Source organism: Corvus kubaryi, unplaced genomic scaffold (genome assembly GCF_017639235.1).
Source record: "Corvus kubaryi isolate FWS band 111438036 unplaced genomic scaffold, C.kubaryi_AGA036_p1.0 37341, whole genome shotgun sequence".
NCBI lineage: Eukaryota > Metazoa > Chordata > Aves > Passeriformes > Corvidae > Corvus > Corvus kubaryi.
The window spans coordinates 11,038,691-11,058,000 of NW_024581112.1; the positions used below are offsets into that span (position 1 = coordinate 11,038,691).

Consider the following 19,310-nt stretch of genomic DNA (forward strand, 5'->3'; position numbering starts at 1 on the left):
AAAAAAAAAAAAAAAAAAAAAAAAAAAAAAAAAAAAAAAAAAAGCTTTTGCTGAGCTAAATCTAAGTGAATCCTCACCATCTTCACTCTTTTTTCTGCTGAGTCCCAAAATGAAAATCCTCCTTGGACTTCCTCCTTTGCTGTGAATCAGAATGTGCTGGCCTAAGCCACTTGCTGGGTGAATCCTTCCCTCTGACAGCTGCAAGGCTGCAGTTGTGAACACCCAGCAAACCTTGGACAAGCCGCTGTCACAGGGGTCTGACTCAGACAGTCCTATTACCATCTTCCCAATACTCTCAGATCAATAGCTCAATTAGGCAAAGGGTATATGAAAATATGATTGTAAATATTATTGTAACAAGTGCTTTTATCACTTCTTGGATTGATTTACTGATTCATTGTTTCCTGACCTTGAAGAATATGCAATTAAAAGATGCCTCCAGGATGCAAATCGCTACTAGAATTTCAATTGGCACACATTTCTCCTCAGTTTTAAAAATTCTCAATCTGCTTTCGAAGATATTTCAATTTCATTTTACCATACCACTATGTCTTTCCCTAGCACTTCTCACCAGAGCACACTACAGCTTTTAACACAGGAAATGCAAGGGGGTTGTATTTTGAGACAGCAGATGTTTCGCAGGTGTAAAGGTTGCAATCGTAACCTGTTTTCAGCTGTATTGGAAACAAGCAGCCGAGAGCTGCACCTTTGGGGTTTTTTCCTCTCTGGAAACAAAAATGTCTCAGCACTGCTGCACAGTACTCTCTACCTGAGGAAACTGTAGTTCAAATAAAAAGCTATAGAAGCAAAATCTTTCAATGCCCTGCTGCGCAGAGCTGCTCTGGACAGTATTAGGAACTGGAGAACTGGGAAGATTCTGCATTTTCTTGCCTGCATTTTCCCTATACCCAGGTGCCCACTGCTGCTCTTCCAAATGGAGCCACACAGCTCCCAGGCTGACAGACACTGCCCATATGTTTGTACACCCACGATGCCTTTTCTGTCAGGATTCAAACAGAACGTCCCATCCCATTACTGCAGAGTAGTTGCACTGTTTAGGAGGATGTCAGAGAACTAAGAGTTAGCATAAAACCCTGTAACTCCATCAACGGGCACTAGCACGCTCAGCCTCTCTGGGAAACTCTGTTGATCTCTGAAACGTTGTCAGGTTTAGAAAATCTAAGTTTCTTTCACTGAATTCGATTTTACGTCACCAATGTAAACTACCAATCTCAATATGGACACTTGGCGTGATTTAACTCACACTTGAATTGGTTTTACTAATTTTTCAAAAAGGACAATGTAAATGCCATCTGGTCCTGTCTCAATATATTCAGGAAATTTTCAATACTCTCAGACTGATTTTAGTGCATTATTTAAACTATTGTAACCTTATTAGTCTAGATCAGAAGGCAGGAAAAAGAAACTTTGGGGGGGAAAAAAAAAAAGTTTTGATCTTTGAAGACCTAAGACTGGGAAGCAAAGATTCATTCAGGAATCCAACGGATGACAATAGGAACAGTGATCTGTGTGAATAGAAGTGACTCAAATGTCACCGACTTCGTTGCAAAACAATGCAAATGCTCTTTCCTGAATGCAGCGCTCTTGGAAGGGATCCTTCAACTTTTCCATCTGAAAAAAGCATCAGTGTTCCTTAAAGACAGATACGGATAAAGCAGGACACTTCTGCCTGAGGAGAGGCTAGCTGGGCTGATATTTGATATAAGCGCTCAGTCCCAAATGGGAGGGGGGAGAAGTGATTGATGGTTCGTAAGGAATTACTTGACTTTTGCTTGTAACAGAAGCTTTTTGGATTCTCCCAAAGTTCTTGTCAAAGACAAGAAACACCTTTTGAAACAGCAGCTTTCCCCTCACCAGCAGATGGAATAAACCTGTGTAAAAAATGCTGCAGATTTAAAATACATACAAAAGAAAGGAAAAAGTTGTTTGACACGCTGCCCTTTTTCTAATGCGCTGCTGCTCTATGAGGTTTGCCTCTATTATTCTATTACCTGCCCTCTTAATACAGCGTGAGTAATTCACCTCTCTGCAGGAGGAGTTTCACAAAGCCAGCAGCAGGAGTTCCCCAATTCAGTAAGACGGATATAACCACAGGGACAAATCCTTCTCGCTCTCTGGCTCCTCGAGCTCCAAGGTCAGAGTTGTATGAACTTGACTAAGACAACCATTTCCCGAGCCCCCACAGGGCTCGGCTCTCCTGGCTCTCATCTGGACAGCTCCATCTGCCTCCTGCAATTGTCTCCTCTGGGAAAGACTAGAGCTTTAGCTCTGCTGCTGAAGTATGGGGGGAACAGAAGTATTAGGAGGGGCAGATTTTGCGTTTCCTTCCACCGTGTACACAAGGGAGCAACGGATCTGAGCTCTGTACCCCATCTTAAAGAGGCAAACTGATGATCCAGCAGGTGGAATGAATTCATACGATCCCAGTCACACACAAATTCGTTAGAAAGACTTCTCACCAATAACTCCCAGTCCCAAAGCAAAGGCAAAGCTGACTCTCTGCCTTACATCTCGTTGTCACAGAGCATTGCTCATCTGCGAGCCTCAAGGACCATGCAAAGGACGATGTACACCAATGTGCTCTACCTCGGGGAAGAGACGAGAAAAAGTGCTCTGCCAGCTCTTGAAATCCTAGCCCCATCCACGGAGCACTCAAACAAAAGCTGAAGTGAGAAACCGAATTAAGTCACTCCCTTTTCACGGGTTTAACAGCCGCTGCTCAAAGAACGGAATGCATCAATATGAGCATTCAGAAGCAAGGCTATTAAAAAATAATTTAAAAAAAAAAAAGCGGAAGGGTCAATGGCATTTTCTCCTGCTCTTAAAATCTCTGTACCTCTCCGGAGGGAGGGCGGGCTGCATGGTTCCCGCACCCCCGCCGGCGGAGGGGGTTTGCCCGTGGGCAAGGAGGAGCAGGAACCCCGTGGCGGAGCGGGGTTGGGATGGACATCGATGCAACCTCCCGGGAGACACAGGAGAACAACAAGCCGCCCTAAAAGAGCTGAAGGTTTTACTCTCGTCAGCCACCGAAGGCTTTGTCAAACTCCCGGATCTTAATCTTACGGATAAGCATATATAATAAACACATTGTGGATCTTAAAATGTGTGTCGTGTTTCTTTTCTCTTTGCAGAGGCTCGCAGTAGCTCGCCAGTGTAGATTCAGATCAACACAGGGAGCGAATAATTAAACTCGCAACAATGCCTTGTTTTCTTTTGTTTAATTTGTTGTTTGGGGGTTATTTGTTTCTTTCCAGGTGGTTTGGGGGTTTTTTTAACTGATAGGTGCACTTCTAATATATGCAACCAAAAATACCGATGGGATGGGCGTGTGGTACAAGGACTGCACTGGCAGTAAAATTCGTTTACGAAATCGCTTGTGTGTTTCTTTGTAAGGAAAAGGACGGCCCCAAAGCCGAAAAAGTCTATATATTTAGCCCTCGGACCGTTTTGTTCTGACTCTGAAGCGCCTGTGCCCGTCTCGCCGTGAAGAGACCCTGACCGCCTGAAGGAGCAGCCGTGTTTCTGTGAAGGAAAACGCGTCCACGGAGACACGTTCCACCCACCCACTCCAAAAAAATAAAGAAGTCTTGCGCGCTCGGCTCTGCCTCGGTCCGTCCCTGCGCCCTTGGGGTGGCAAAGGGACGGGCCGACGAATGCCACCGCCGTAAACGACGGTAAACAATATATACATCAAGGGAGGCAACGCCTGGGGCCCCCGTGACCTTTCCGCTGTTCAGGTTAAATCTATAAATACCCAGAAGATATCCGAGCCCATTGTTTTGCTGCCCTCTGAAACCGAACCTGCCAAGGGGACGGAGGGGCGTCCCGCCACCCTCCTCCTCCTCCTCCTTTGGCCTCTCGGTGGCGAGAACTGAGTGCCGGGGGAGGATGCGGGAGCGCGGCCGTGGGCGGCGGAGCAGCGGGGGAGGCTTCCCGGAGCCCCCGGGCGAGCTCTGCCTCCCCGGCCCGGCCGCGGCCCCACGCGCGGCGCGCCCCCAATGCACGGAGTGGGGGAGAGAAGGTGAGAGCCTCTGTAATCCCGAATTCCTTTTCACAACTTCGTGATTGAACCCGCACGTGATTAAAATCCAGATTTATCCCCCTTTTAAATGAGTCTCGTAAAAAAAGCACATTAACTCTGGTGACGAGATTCATGGCTGAGACATAAATAACTCGGATGCTCGGGAGATATTTTTTTACAAACCTGGGGGATTTATCTGCTTGCTTTTCTCACTTTTGCCCACGCCACACCCCGACCCGCCACCTCCCAGCCTGCCACCTCGCTTCTCCCAGGAAGATGGGGCACCGGAGGGTGGGAAAGTCTCTCGGGGAGACACAGTCTCGCCAATATCATCACGGAAGAGTTTGGCCAAGGCTGTAAGATGGCACGTAAGGGGTCAGGGTTTCCCCCGAAACGGGGAAACAAGAAACGCTGTCTCCCAGGCACTCCCGAGGGCTGAGCTTGTGCACGACCAGCACAGATTCGCACCGAAGCCGGCAGTGAAGCGGGGCAGCCCCTCCGCCTCCCCCCCCACCCCGTGTCCCGCGAGTGGGAGAGAAATCTTCATACCCGCCTGCACGGAAAAGATCTGGGAAAAGGAGAGCGAAGCCTTACTCTACTGGCGGCCGCGTTTAGTTCCCCGCGGTGAATGGTTTTCAGACCCTCCCGCGCTGAAATGGAGGCAATTTAAGCAAAAAGATCGATAAATGGGGCTAGACCGATTTATGTTATCCCACGATAATCCAGGCATCATTTCCCAGCGCGTGCTGCACTACTTGCGGCCTCTCCGCAAGCACCCCCGTACCAGCAACACCGCCAGCAGAAGGAACAGCCCGTCGCTACTCGGGGGCAGCGGCTTTGAGTGTTGAACCTTTGGGACGCCATAAAAATTCCCTTTTCTATTTTTTTTTTCTATATCGCTGGAGATTTGGCAAGTTTAAAATACGTTAGGTGTAAAGTTTGTTCTTAATTAGGTCTTGTAAAGATGGAATTTGGTGGTCATTATGGAGCCGCTAATCAATTTTCACCCAGCAGCAAAAGTACGCCGCGGAGGAATTAGGTTTAATGAAGTGACTGTGCAAATTACAGTCGCGGACTTTATTTAAAGTCTATCAACCTCCTAAAAATGATTTCTCAAACTGTTCTTGATTTCCTTTGCTTTATGAAAAACATCACGTTTACTTTCTGAGGTTTCAGGCATTAGCAGCCATTCTCTCCCGCTCTCCAATCTGGCGCAGAAAAAGTTTTCCCATTTTCCAATTCGAATTCACGGAGAAATGGGCAAATTAAACATTTAGACCGCACAAAAATATATCCCATTGTGGCTAAAAATTTATGAAAAACGGTTCTTAAAAAAAAGAAAAATCATTCTGAAATAAAAAAGAAGACTGATGTGCTGATACTCTCTGTTATCAGAAAGCAGATTTTTGTCTTTGGTCGCGTATTTATTCTTTTGAACCGGGAAGCCTCTGAAACCGTAAACTATTTTTTGACTGGTTGATCTCTGCTGTCCCCTCTACTTTATGCCCATCCCTCCGCTGAGAGAGACGACCCTGGCAGCAGATTTTACCTACTTCTCCTTAGGATCCGCACCGGGGAAGGCGGCTGCTGTTAAAAGCAAATTGAAATGCGGCTCCTTGACAGCATAGAGGGACGAGGTCTTCACAGTCTTTAGCTCCCTTCAAAAACACTTCAAATATTTTCAGCAAATATTTTTAATACCTCGATCAATAATTATTTCTCTCTGTCTCTCTTTCCCCCTCCTTTTGTTTTTGTTTTGTTTTGTTGGTTTGGTTGGGGGTTTTTTGTTTGGGTTTTTTTTTTTTTTTAACTCTGAGTTTTGGGCAACTAATGCTTATTGATAGCTCAGGGATAGCAAAAGAAATAAAAACAAATTTTAAAAGGTGTTTGCTGTTCCAAGTGCAGCGGGAAGGACTTGGCAAGTGTGAAGGATATTTCTGTCCTTTTTCTTAGGGGTTGTGCAAAGAAATCGTTTGACCTTTTTGCCCCATCCGAACATTAAAAGCAAACAGAAAATCACCTAAAATTCGCTTTCTCCCCACACTATACTTGTGAGAGCGGGGCAGCTCGATCCGTCCCTTGTTAAGGCCCTGGGGAGCAGGGCGTGGGGACGGCGAGAAGGGCGCGGGGACAGCTCGGGGAGCGGGGCCCAGCGCGTTTCCACCCTCGCGATCGTCGCGGGTCCGCGGCTGCGTTTCCGGGACCGTCGTTTTAGGCGGGAGAGAAACGGCCGGGGGGACAAGAGGAGACCCAGGGCTTGGCTTGTGCCAAATGATAGCTGAGAGCTACTGGATTCCTTTTAAATAAAAATAAATAAACGAGAGTTTAAAATTAAAAATACAGACACCAGGAGGGAAGCGTTGTGCTCCCTCTCCCCTAGCCCCGTCCCGCCGGCCTTGGGGCCGCGGGCCCGGCGCTGCTCCGTACGCCGCGGCTCCCGGGAGGTGCCAGGCTCGGGAGCGGGGCTGGACTCCTCGGAGTGCCCCTTGCCCGCTGAGGTCCTTTTCCCTGCCGGGAGCGTTTTCCCTCTGGAGACGGTAGGTTCCTCTCCGCGACCGCCCGCGCCTCCGCTGCGGCTTGTGAGCTCCGTCCCAGGAGCGGGGCGAGGCCGCGCCGCCGGGACCCAGCGGGTCCGACCCCGGGAGAAGGATCCCGAGCTGCAGGCGTATTTAGAGGGTCCACATCGCTCCGAGGAGTCGGCGACCCTCGCCTCGGAGCAGCTTTGATCCTGGAGCCCACAAAATTCTCCTACACCGAAACCTCCGCTTAGGGCGGCACTGCCTCCATGGAGAAAACACGGGGGTTGGCCCGTGACTCGGAAAAGAGGAGAGAGGTGCATCTTGCACCCCACTCCTTTGCCCCCGACCCACCCGGCAACTCCACGATCGAGGCTCGGGGAACTCTGGGGCAAAACGAAACGCGTGTCCCGAGACACCCGGGAAGGACTATCGCGATCGATAGCCACGGAGAGGAAGGAGAGAGGGAGAAAAATGAAGCAGAGGGGACACGCCGTCCCTCACGGGAGATCATGGAGCTAGGGGAGGGGGGAAGAGACACAGTGAGTAAGAGAAAGTCCCCATAAACTGAAAGCAAGAAAACAAGAAAACCCAAACAAACAAAAAAACCCCAAAAAACAAAAAAACAAAAAAACAACAAAACCAAACACAAAAAACCCCCAAGAAATCTCCGCACAATTCCCGCTTCTTTTTTTCTGTACTCCCAGTCTCGGATGTTTTCCGGGACGCGCTGCCGGGCGGGCAGCTCCCGGCAGGACCCAGGGAGAGCGGCTGGGAGGGAGCGGGGCAGGAGGGGGGTCCCGAAGAGAAAGGAGTCGCACTAACCGGGGTTGAGGTCCAGGCACTGAGTCGGGTCTTCATTGTCCCCCAGCTGGCCATTGGGGCTGAGGCTTTCCATGGACAAATCCAGCCCCTTGTCCTCCCAGTCTCGCAGTTTCCTCTTTTTATTTGTCCCGATCAAGGCTTCTACCGAGAAAGCGTGCGCTCGGGAGCTGAGGGCCACCGCCGATCTTCGCCTCTCACTCATCTTATCCCCCAGCCCAGACCCTTGGGCAGAGGAGCGACCAGTGGCTGGGAGCGCACAGCTCGGGGACCAGAGGCAGAGCCTCTTGCCTCTTTCCCCCCCCCACCCCTCCCCAGCTGCACCCCCAGAAGAACCAGCCCTCAGTCTCCTGAAGGCACTACATGAGGCTGCAGATACTCCGCAGGCAGAGCCAGGAGGGTGTGCTCAGCCCAGGTCCCAGCACTTGCTCAGAGGGGCTGCAGGCTGGATTTCTTTTTTTTTTTTTTTTCTTCTCCCCTTTCCTTCTGTCTCTCTCTGATTGATCCAAACTTCTGGGATTTTTTTTTCTCCAAGAGTTAGGCAGGCTGCGTGCGCCTGTCAAGGAAAAAAAAAAAAAAAAAAGGAAAAAAAAAATGTCCCCGGCCAATAGGAGGGAGAGCTCGGGAGAGACCCAAAAGCTGCGACCCAATAGGGAAGGGAGGGAGACTCGGGCTTGAGGGAGAGGAATTTTGGCCATCTGAGTCCTGGAACACCGGCCGGGAGAATTAACTGTTTGAAGAACGGGGAGCCAGTAGGAAACCCATAACTCTAAACACAGAGAGGTAACAACTCCCGCACTTCTCTCCGCCGCACCCGGGTTTCCCAAACGCTGCTGCTGCCTAATCCCCACGCAAAGTACCCGAGAGGTGCTTTACCACCCAGCGGTGCCGGATGAGGGGGTATTTTTAAAACTTCATTTATGCCATGTATTACTTGCCCTTGCCGGCGGAATCGGTGTTTGGCAGAAGCAGAAGCAACGTCTCGAGGGGGTTGAACTTTCGCTTCAAAACGATGCGTGTCCGTGGAGCGGCGGGGCTGAGCGGGCGGCGTGGGCTGGCAGGGAGACCCAGACACCCCCGGGCATGGGGAGCGCCTTCTCTGTGGGAAGGGTTTTATATATATATCTATATAATTTTTCCCCCTTTCCTGCTTCTTTTTGTCACTCTAGCTATAGCGAAAACAAAGCCGCTAGGTACAGATCCCGACTGGTTGCCTGCATAATATTCAGCATTTTATTTCTGCTCTCTGGCTCACTCTGCCCTGACATCCTCCCGGCTGAGGCGGGTCCGCAGCTGCTCCCACGCCCCTCAGTCACGCGTGGCTCGGGGGGGCTCGCAGTGAAAAGCAACAAGGGCTACTTTTGAGAAGGTGACAGAAGCGTCTGTTTTCATTAGCTGGTGGGACCCCGGAAAAATAAATGAAGTCAAGCGAAACACTGTATAGGGAAAATACAGCGGGGAAAGCCACGGGGGGTTAATTCGATACAAGTTCAAAATTAAATAAAAATAATTATAAAGTATGAGAGGGGATTAGCATGGACCGAGCCGCGGTGGAAAAGCGGGCAAAGAGACACACCAATTTTCAGGAAGGGATTATTTTTTGTCCATTGTTTCTCCGCTGCTCCCCGAAGGTGCAGAGCTGCTTAGGGCAGTGCTGGGGGAGAATGAGGCTTTTCGTAGACGATTTTTTTCTGTGGGGCTGGAAACAAGTGAAAGAGGCTCATGTGGGAGTGTAGGGGGGAAAAACACTTCCTTTTGCTCCCAGAGTGAATCCACGGTGCCCACGTCAGCGTGGTACGGCGGAGCCCTTCAGCGCTCTCTCCCCGGCCTAAGGCGCCCGCCGAGGTTCACACGCACGGAAACGGATTTCAGATGAAAAGCGGGAAAGAAGCCATTTCTTCGGCAAATCCCGGAAAAGCTAAGCCTTGTTATCTAGGCCGAGGAGCAGGTTTTGTACGTCTCCATCACCCGCCCTACACCCCTCATCCCCCTCCCCGCCGCTCCTTTCCCCTCCCCTCTAGTACACCTCCTTGACAGGTCACTCTCCGCGGGCTCAGCGACGGGCGCAGCGGCGCTGCCACACGGGATATCGTGTATTCCCTACTCCGGCACTGCCCGCTCTCCGGCTCCGCGGGGAGCCGTGCCGGGACAGGAGTAGCAACAAGAAGGGAGCGACCGAGGCGGGGAGGAAGCCGACAGCGGCAGCGGGGACTTGGAGGAGGGCACATGTGTTTCCAGCGGGTCCCCCGGCTGTGTGTCCTTCCCCAGGCGAAGGAATGTCTCAAAAAGAAAACAAAAACAAAACACACAAAAAAACCCCAAAAAACCCCAAAACAACAACAACAACAACAAAAAAACAACCCAAAACAAACAAAAAATCAAACAAACAAAAAACCACACCAAAAAAATCCCCCCAATAAAACCCCACCAAACCAAATATTTTCCCTCTTTCCGTAAGCCTCGGAAACACTTGCCTGGGAGGCAGACACGGAGGAAGCCTTTTAAAGAAGCTGGAGGGAGATTTTAGCAAAAGAGCCCAAGAAAATAGTGGATTATTTATAGCGTTTTAGTGAAAAGAAATGGTGCTGGAAAGGCAGGGCGATTAAAACGAATTTTGGGAACTGATGTGAGAACTCAGAAATACGTTTTCCATAGCAATAAGTGTGGTTTTACTGGTGGACAGTTTAAAGCAGCCCCGACCCCTTTTGGGTCTCTTACTTTGGGGCGCTCTCCTGTGCCACCCGAGGTCTGCGAGCTGTGTCCGAGCACTCCGCGCCCGGCTCTGGCAGCCGAACACAGCCTCTGCAGGAACGACAAGAAACACAGCGCAGTTTCCAAGCCAATACGGCCCCTAATTGCCAAACCCCAGGGAGCAGACCCTTTAGCCAGGGGCGGGAGAGCAGCTCCCCGCGGTCCCGGACGCCGCTCCCGGGACCGCCGGGATTCACGGCCCCGGCGACGGCCCTTCTCCCTGGCCCTATCCTGGTGCCCGGGAAGTTTAGGACAGCTCGCCCTCCCTCTGCCCGTCCGCGCCGGGCGGTGCAAAAGCGGTAAACACAAAGGCATTGCTGCTCCGCCGTGCGAGCGAGGAGAGAGGGCAGACCCTGCAGCGACCTTGCGGCCCCACTGGATGTGCCGGGGGAAAGGGGAGGGATGAGGGGGGCGGGAGGGACAGAGCCAACGCTGCTCCCTCGCAGGGTTCGCTGCCCCCTGCGCTGAGAAAGCTCACCCAGAGAAAACCCCCTCTCCCGAGCAGGGGGATGGGATTTCTGTTGAGCTTTTGCACCAAAATCTGACTGAGCAAAACGCATCCGCGCTGCCCCGCCGGCGCCCGGTTCCCGGGGCTCCTCTCAGCCGCAGCGGCACTGAGGCCAGAGTCCCCTCTCCCCGCGGCGACCGGTGTAAACCTCGAGTCTACCAGAGGCCTGGCCTTAATCTGGATTCAGATCCGACTCCCGACCCCCGGCCGCCAGAGATGAATGCGCCCCTTTGCCTGGTCTTTATTCCAGACTCTTACTCGCAGGGGTAGCGCCCATTAAATCCAGGAAACTGCTCCCTGGAATAAAGTGGCAGGAGCAAGGGTCGCAGGGCCAGGCCTCAGGGTTTATAAAGAAATCATTCACTTCTGCTTTCCAGTTGTCGCGGAGCGAGCCTGAAAAATATTTGTTTATATATGGAAATATTTGGGGAAAAAAGAGAAATAAGGGGAGCCGGCTGCTGGGCGGGAGTGCTGTCCAGATGTGCTGTTTGCAGGGGCTGGGCCAGTTTCAAACCCTGCTCTACAGCAAGAAAAACCTTTCCGAAGGTGCTTCATCCAGATCTAGCCCGTGGATTTACTATTATTTCTCTTTTTTTCAAAGTTAGTAATTGAAAACAATGTTAAAACCAGTCAGCGGGCGCGGGCTGAAGGCTGTCTGATAACGTGAGCGAGTGATTTACTGGGCTTTAATACAGCGTCGATTATCTTTAAACGGATCGGAGGATTTCGAGGCTGGCTCTCTAATAAGAGGCAAGTTTAAAGCAAGCACAAGTGGCCGCTTGAAAACACGAGCGAGGTGATGTTCCCGTGCTGCGCGGGGTCAGTTATTGTGACTGGGGAAAAAAACACGCCTGCAATTTATTTTTATGGTCTGCACAAACGGTATTGTTGCGTATATTAACTAATTCATAATTATACCCCTATTATGCTGTCGATTCGTTCCCCCTCCCCTTCCCCCGGTTTTCTCAGGCTTTGAGAATTGAACCACCGCAAAATATTTACAGTCTCAAGTGTTTTTAAATGGGCTTTGTTTGTGTTTTACAGAATAAAAATCTCTATTAGTGTTTAACAAACACCATGCCAGTCTCTTAAGCCTTCCAGATGTTTGCAATAAAATGTCAGGTTTTGCCTTTGGGACTCGAAATAAAATTTAACTACCTTCACCCTGTAATTATTCTCTTAGCTCTCCCTTCCTAAATTTATCTGCTTTCTATCAGGACAGAAAAAAAATCCGATTATACACTTGAACTATAAAAAACAGCCACTACTTTCCCTCCATTTTACTAGGAATTCTCCCCCGTTTGTTTCGGCGCGTATATTATTTTTGTCTCTCCTGTTTTCGGGGCGGCAGGAGGAGACCAGGCGGAGCAGAAACACATCGGCACGTTTCCTGGGCTTAGGACAACAAAATGCCCCTTGTCCCCGGGCCTCTCCCCGCGTTCAGCCCCATCCCGGCCCCTGTGTTCCCGGTGGGGAGGAGAATCGGGAACTTAAAATTGTCCCTGAACTTCCATCAGCTCCGGGTGTCGCTTTTCCGCAGGCACCAGTCAGACCTGACTGAATTTCGGAGCCTCCCCGCGGAGCTGTTTGGAAATAGGCAATTATGATGAATAATTCAGGCAAAGCAGGTTCCCCTCGCAAACAAAGACCAAAGTCCCGGCTAGAGACCCTTCTGCCTTCTCAGCTACTGACTTGGAACAACACAGGCAGGATTAAAAGCCATGCATTTTGTATTTACCACGCCAAACTTCAGAAAAACCCGGAACGATAAGCGGGGGACTAGATGATCTCTCTCTTCATTTGCAGACTACAGACCCGCTTTGCCTGCTTGTCAGCAGGCTCGCGGAGTTTCTGCAGCTTTCAGCTCTCGCTGCTTGCGTGAAACCCGCAGATACACGCGGGCGGGCTGCTCTGCTCCACGCTCCCTGTGCGCTGCAGCCCCCGGGCACAGCCTGGGGGCGCGCCCGCCCGGGACACTCGGCTTCACACCCACGGGCGCCCCGGACCCAATCCCGGCTGCTCCTGCCGCCCGCTTTTTTATAAGATATTTATTTTTCCTCCCGCTTCAGCAGATTTTCTCCCTGACTTGTGCTGAGGTCTCTGCTGACAGGTGAATCCTCGTGGCTGCAGCTCTCGGATGGCGAGAGGCAAAAGGCAGCTCCAAGGAGGGCAGAGGCGAGCAAGACCACCGGAAAGCAGGGCTGACCCCCTTTTCCCCCCTCCCCCTGCACCCCAGAGAAACTGCGCACCGCTCGGGCTCCGAGGGTGAGGGACAGAGGTGTCTGATCAGCCATGCCAGCCTGTCCACAGTTTGCCACCCACCTCATTACCTTCCTGACAACCTTATTTGCACACACACACTCACACCCCCGAGAAGAGGTGGCAAAGCCACCCGAAGTCGCTCACACAGGGTGGTGGTGCTGAGGAGAAGGTGGTGCTGGGCTCCTGGGCTCCGCTGCCCCCCTGCGCGCTCCCCCGGCCTCGTCTGCAGTGGGTCGCTGAGGTTTCCTCAGGCCCTCCTTCTTCCTGCCCCGCCACTCTTTGCAGGTGGACTCGGGAGTGGTGTTAGCCGGCGAGATGGGACCGAGAGAGATCTCAAAGTGGTTCATAGGTCTGGGCTGGGTTTTTTGCTTGTTTGTTGCCTGGTTTGGGTTGTTTGTTTGTTTGTTTTTTTCCCACACATAAACCACCCTGAAGGAATTTCGGAGGTCTAGAGGGTTAGGAGACCTCGGGAGCAGCAGGAAAAAGACGGCAGGGAGGCTGTATGTATCTAGACAAACTCCAGGACGAGATCCACTGTCAGTCAGGGCACAAGAGCAGGTCCCGAGAAGGTCACCTGCCAAGCATCTCCCGGAGGCGGAGGGGCTCAGCTCTGCCGTGGCTCAGCACTCCTATGGTTCCAACCCCGGATCGGGACTCGTATGCCTCCCTTATCACCCCACGACGCGTGGCCAGAGGAATACGAGGAGCACCGGGAAAGCTGGGCCAGAACCAGGTGTGGGGCAGCCCATGTGCAAGTCCCGGCAGGGAGATTTTAGTCTGAAAGGTGACTGTTCTCAGCAGGGCGCCTGACTATTTTTCCATGGGAAAAGAAAAAGAAATCAGTTTCACGCCGGTAGCAAACAGCATTTACACAGCAGCGCATTGAAGAGCTGCTTCTTTGCAGATACCTGCTGCTATTATAATTTGGGATAGTTTGAGGGAGTTGACGTTTGGGAGTTTGAGGGAGTTGACATTTGGGGGTTTGTTTCCTTTTTTGTTGGATTATTTTTTCCAGTCCAAACGCAACCCTCGGCTCCCAAACTCACAGGACTGAGTGCGGTGAGTGGAGAGATCAGGGCACACGGGGCCTATGGTACCTTGCAGCCATCACAGCCTGAGCTACCTCCGGGGAGGAGGAGAGGGAGAAGCCAAGCGTGCTTTAACGTCCCCCGGGCCCAGGCGGGACCCACCCGGCAGCCACGTGTCCCCTTGTCCCGCTCTTGTCCCCAAGCCTCACACATGCCGAAAAAGTGGCATTCCCCAGAAAACGCTGTGGGCCTTGTGCACAATAGTTCTCATATGGGGTGCTGCAGGCGGACAACCAGCCCCTTGTTACTGAGACGGGATCCAAAGCCCACTTTTCCAGGGAGGAAAGCAGGAATGCACACAGCATTTCAATGTGTGTTCGGTCAAAAAAATAAATATAAGGGGAATTTTTTTCTCTTCAAGGCACAGCTCTTTGAACCAAGAGACGTCTCTGCGCTCCCCTACCTCATACATGATGTGTTATACTGTAAACAACCCCATTTAGGGCCGAACCTAAAACGAAGCAGACTTTAATGGGACTATTCAAAAGATCTGTGGCCACCGGATGTAATCCTCCCTCTATGGAAAACAGAAGTTTATCCCCCCGTGCTATCAACTGTAGGCACCACTACAGAAGCAGGAGAGTGGTCCCCGGCCTCCTCACGAGATACGTTTGTGGCACAATCCAGGAAATTCAAACACAGCTTATTTTGACCCACGTGAAACACGACTGCTGTGTAAGGCAAGCAGGCCAGACACGCGGCTCCAGGTCCCCCGAAAATGGTCATGACCCACCGGACCCCAACCCGGGCTCCCTTTCTGCATATCAAACCTCGCTCGCTCTTGCTCCAGATTTATTTTTAAGCAAGTCTTTATTAGCTTCTAATACTGTTTTTATTAGTTTCTAGCAACCAGAAAGCTGCCGGGGACTGGGGTCTCTCAGGACGAAATTTTGGGCTGGCGGGAGGAATTTCTCCTGGTATCTGTGGTCCGTTTTTTGCCGTGCGACCTGCACTCCTCGCAGGGATTTCTCCTGCCTGGAAGATAGAAACCTTGGAATCGAACGGAGGGCGGCGAGCGTTTACGCCGTGGGATACCCCCTGATCCAGCTGAACCTTTATCCCTCCCTCAGCGCAGCTTTCTCGGCTCCCCACAGCCCATCTCGCTAATTCCCCGCAAAGCCGCGGAAACCTACAGATATCCCCCCGCTCCCGTCTCGGTGCCGGCCGCATTCCTGTCCGGGGTCACGTTCTATCATAATTCTATAAGTGAAATTGTCTTCTCTCTCCATCCCCTGGGGATACGCGACCACGCAGCAGCGAGCCCTACAGCGTGTGCGGTGCTTGCCCCGCCGCAAGGCCTCTCTCCCTGCTCTGTGCTCGCCCCTGGCGCAGCTGGCACGGAGTCGCCCCGGGTCAAGGAGCGGCCTGTGGCATACTCGGAGGAGGAGCCCGAGGGCTGCAATGCCGCCTTTCAGGCTCCCGCTGAACAATATTTTGAGGAGGGCGGTGGGCAGCAGCCAGCTCCTGTCCGCAGGGGCCGAAGCGCAAGGACATCTCCGCAGCAGGGACGAGCGGAGCCCCCCGGCCGGCCTGCCCCAGGGCAGGCAGCCCCGGCAGCACTTCCCGAGGCTGCCCGGCGTGGGCGCAGCAACCGGGAGGTTCCGTGTGAAGCCAGCACGGGAAGCTCAGCCGCCACGGGCTCCGGCTTAGGGAAAGACAGTGCCGGCAGCAGGCGCCGGCTCTCGCCTGGCACGGCCGGCCAGCGGGGGAGGTGGGAGAACCAAATTCAGAAGGGACAGCAACTCTCCCACGGGGGAAGGCAACAAAGCAAATTGAGAGCGGGATCTGACAGCTCAGCACAGATCGGGACTTAATCTCCTCGGGAATGAGCAGTCAGCGAGGAAGGGAGACTCGCTGCAGGGCAGAGGGGTGTTCAGCCGCCTGCATCCAGCCGTTCCCTCGTGCGTGGGTGGCAGGCAGCTAAATAGGTACTCCTGGCTTTGGGCTGCTGTCAGGCGGGGCCAGCATGACGAGAGCGGCCGCACAGCAACCAGACAAAGCCAGCCTGTGCCACACTGCAGCTGCGCTCGGGGAATAGGAGTTCTGCCTTTGGAAAACAAAAACACAATAGCAATTAAGCGCTCATCTGAGTGTGACTGCTTGTTTGGCAGAGACTGACCGGAACACGGAGGCTTTCCCCTCGCCAGCACGCACATTCGCCCCCATTTTCCTTCTTCCCTATCCGTGCGAGAGGCGTCCCGCCCAGAAAAGCTCTCCAGCTATCGGGACAAAACTCAGGTTGTGGGTGCCCCCGTATCACCCGGGGAATGAGGGCGCAAGGGGGACAAATATGGCCTCTTCTAAAATAGCAGGGCCGAGCAATAGCCTTTGAGTCAAAAGTACCTCCGTAGCAATCCTGACTGGAAGTTTTCTTCTTTACAGATGTTTTGTGGCATATTGGTCTATTTGTTAAGATCCCCCTGTGCCTTGGTAATCCTGCCCTGCCTCATTTTACTCACTTTATGTTGATGTGGTTTCTCCTCTTGCCTTTCAGGATTATAAAAATCTCTCCCTCTCCCTTCCTCTCTTTTCCCTCTACAGTCGGGTTTTAGAGAAATGTTGGTTAAACCTCATCTGCTGCTTTATTTCTCTTGTGATGGCAAATTCGGCGTCATCTGTGGACTTGCCCAATGCAAACATTGCATTAAGAAGTGTTTCAAGGCATTTTATTGTTGCTCTGCCGTGCTTTGATGTGGTCCATAGGCACCGATTGTTGATGTCTCCCTGGGACTCCTCAGTGTCAGCATCTCATTTCTGTCGCTTCTTCCTCCTCCCCCCGCATTTCTCCCCTTTTAAAAATAAGGGTTTTGAACGGTCGCGATGGATCCCACCACTTCACCCTCGAGTCACTTCTGTCCCATTTCCCAGGGGTAGGTCACTTCTAGCAATACGGGGCTGCCCCCTACCCGGAAGACCACAGACTTCCCTGCCCGCAGGCTGCAGTGGGGGGCGGCCGTGTGCCTGGCCGCCAGCCGGCAGGTCTCCTGTCCCCCACGGACACCTCTTTTTCCTGCTGGCGTGTGCTGCTCTCCCCGCACCCCTCCCCGCAGCGGAGGAGGCAGCGAGCAGCCCACACCACGCAGGGGAGCGGCAGCACCGGAGCCTCCACTCCCGGGGCCACCCTGGCGGTGACACGCCAGCCCACGCGGGAAGCCACCCTGCGGGGACGTGTCTCACCAGCTGCCTGGGCCCTCTCGCCAGCGCCCGGCGGCTGGAGCCGTCTCGCCCCTTGGCAGCAGCAGGATCACAGCCAGTCTTCTGTTGCCAGTGTCTCGCGTGGGTCCAGGCGGCCTTACAACGAAATCCTGCTCTCATGCGGCTGCTGCGGATCCGCTTCCACCCGCGCGGAGGGAGAAGGGCGCATCCTCCGCGCAATCCGACCGGGACGCCGCCAGGCACGGCACAAGCAGAGCCCGGGTCGAGCTCCCTCCAGCGCGGGCACGCGGGGAGCTCTGCAAACATCCCCACTGGGCTCCCGAGAGAGCCACTTCACACTTTGCGTGGTCTGTAGGGTCAGCAGGCTGATCCGGGTCGGTATCTTTGGAATGGAAAAGCCGGGCAGCGGAAGTGGTTGCCCAGCAAGACAACCACCAGCAGTCTACGCCGCCCATTCAACACGGGCCTGTGTTTTCAGTGGGAGAGTGATGGGGTCAGTGTCTCTCGGGTCCACCACACAAACACACTCCCCTTACCCTTCCTCCCATTTGATTTTCCTTAGCACAATAAACTCCTGACCTCCGCACGGGTGGGTTTCTCCCGGGAGTCAGGCCATTAGGCAGGTGGCTGTGGCTCGGTCAGGGAGGGGGTGGCCCGAGGGAGGCAGCTGTCAGCCTGCTTCTCCCGTCCGGCCGGCCTTAGCGCTGTCCCTGCATTCACCACGGGCCCGGCGGCGGCCGTGACCCTGGGGACAGGGATGCCAGTCCAGGCTTCTCCGGGCACGGGAGAAGCAGACGAGAGAGAGCCGCCCCGGTGGGCTCAGGCAACGGGTCGGGTTGGCTTTGGTAACTCCAGCCTGTGCATTGTATCCCCGGGCCGGGAGCGTTGCAAGAGACGCGAGGCTCACAGTTTTATATGGGGCAACTAATTTTTGAGGAACGCTCGAAGCGGGTTGCCCATGTGCCAGTGAAAGCAGAGGGGTCTCACATATCGGAGAGGTAGACACGGATCTCTTCTTTCTGGGGACCAGCGACAGGACCCGAGGGAATGGCCTGAAGCTCTGTCAGGGTAGGTCTAGTTTGGATACTAGGAAAAAGTTCTTCACCCAGAGGGTGGCTGAGCACTGGAACAGGCTCCCCAGGGAAATGGTCACAGCACCAAGCCTGACAGAGTTCAAGAAGCGTTTGGACAACGCCCTCAGCCACATGGTGTGATTCATGGGGCTGTCCTGTGCAAGGCCACGAGTTGGACTTCGATGATCCTTGCGGGTCCCTTCCAACTCAGCATATTATATGATTCTGTGATCCCCCTCCTGCTCTGACGAAATTGGGTAGGGACCACTTGCCAAGCCGTGTCATGGCCCTCGCCAAAGTCCCAGCCTCGGTTTTTAATAGCTGCTGGGCTCCGTGCAACCTGACGTGTGTGCGCCTCTCTCCACGGCACCGCGCCCCTCCGCCAGCCCGGGCAAGCGCATAAAAGGGAGGGTCCCATCGCACGCTCAGGCAGCCCCTTGTGCACTGGCAGACTTCTCCCTTGTGAACGAGCGGGGATGTAAGATTAGCCCTGAGCAGATGTTCCGGCGACCAGGCTCGTCCGGAGAGAAAGCCCCGTCCTTCCCCGCCGCCTCTTTCCTGCGCTCTCGGCGCTCGCTCGCTCCCGCCTCCCGGGCCTCCCCGCGCGGCCCGATGACCTCATCCCCGGCATGTTTGCCATTACGCTTTTAGTTACCCAACCATTTTTTTTAAAAATTAAAAAATATAAATTGCTGCTTTGTGAGATCAAAGTAACGATTTCTGGTGCATCTGGAAACTGGAGAAAAAAATTGGAGCGGCAACAGTTGCACGACTTCAAAGTGGTTTTTAACAATGATTTTTCTTCTTCCTCTCCTCCCCAATCTTTCAAGCATCAGAAAAAGACAATGGGCTCCATGGCTGTTTTCCAAAGAAATAACCTGCCTAAAGTGCCGCACAAAATCTCAAGTAGACAGGAAACACCTTACACGGCTTTATTCTTTCGATCAAATAGAAATAGTGGGAGACTCGTCTTTCTACAAGCCCAAATCCCATCGCTTCTAAACGGCGTCTGCGGACTGTTATAAAGTGTAGGTAAACGAGTTTCAGGCGCGGGCCGCCACTAAGTCTTTATTCTTTTATAGTGGTTTCTAA

General features: G+C 52.9%; 1 protein-coding gene across 2 annotated transcripts in view; it reads right to left on the reverse strand.

Moving 5' to 3' along the window:
* The window catches only part of TBX15 (T-box transcription factor 15), a 92,881-nt gene extending 82,662 nt beyond the window's left edge, over window positions 1-10,219 (reverse strand). Inside the window, exon 1 of one of the 2 annotated variants that reach the window (XM_042031193.1) lies at window positions 10,099-10,219. Coding sequence is in view for 1 of the 2 variants with exons in the window: in XM_042031192.1 (XP_041887126.1) it covers window positions 7,384-7,585 (202 nt within the window). In the remaining variant the exon portion in view is untranslated. Of the gene's footprint in view, window positions 1-7,383; window positions 7,903-10,098 lie in introns of those variants that run through there. The other variant, XM_042031192.1, reaches the window with a different exon arrangement.
* Between the last annotated feature and the right edge of the window lie 9,091 nt (window positions 10,220-19,310).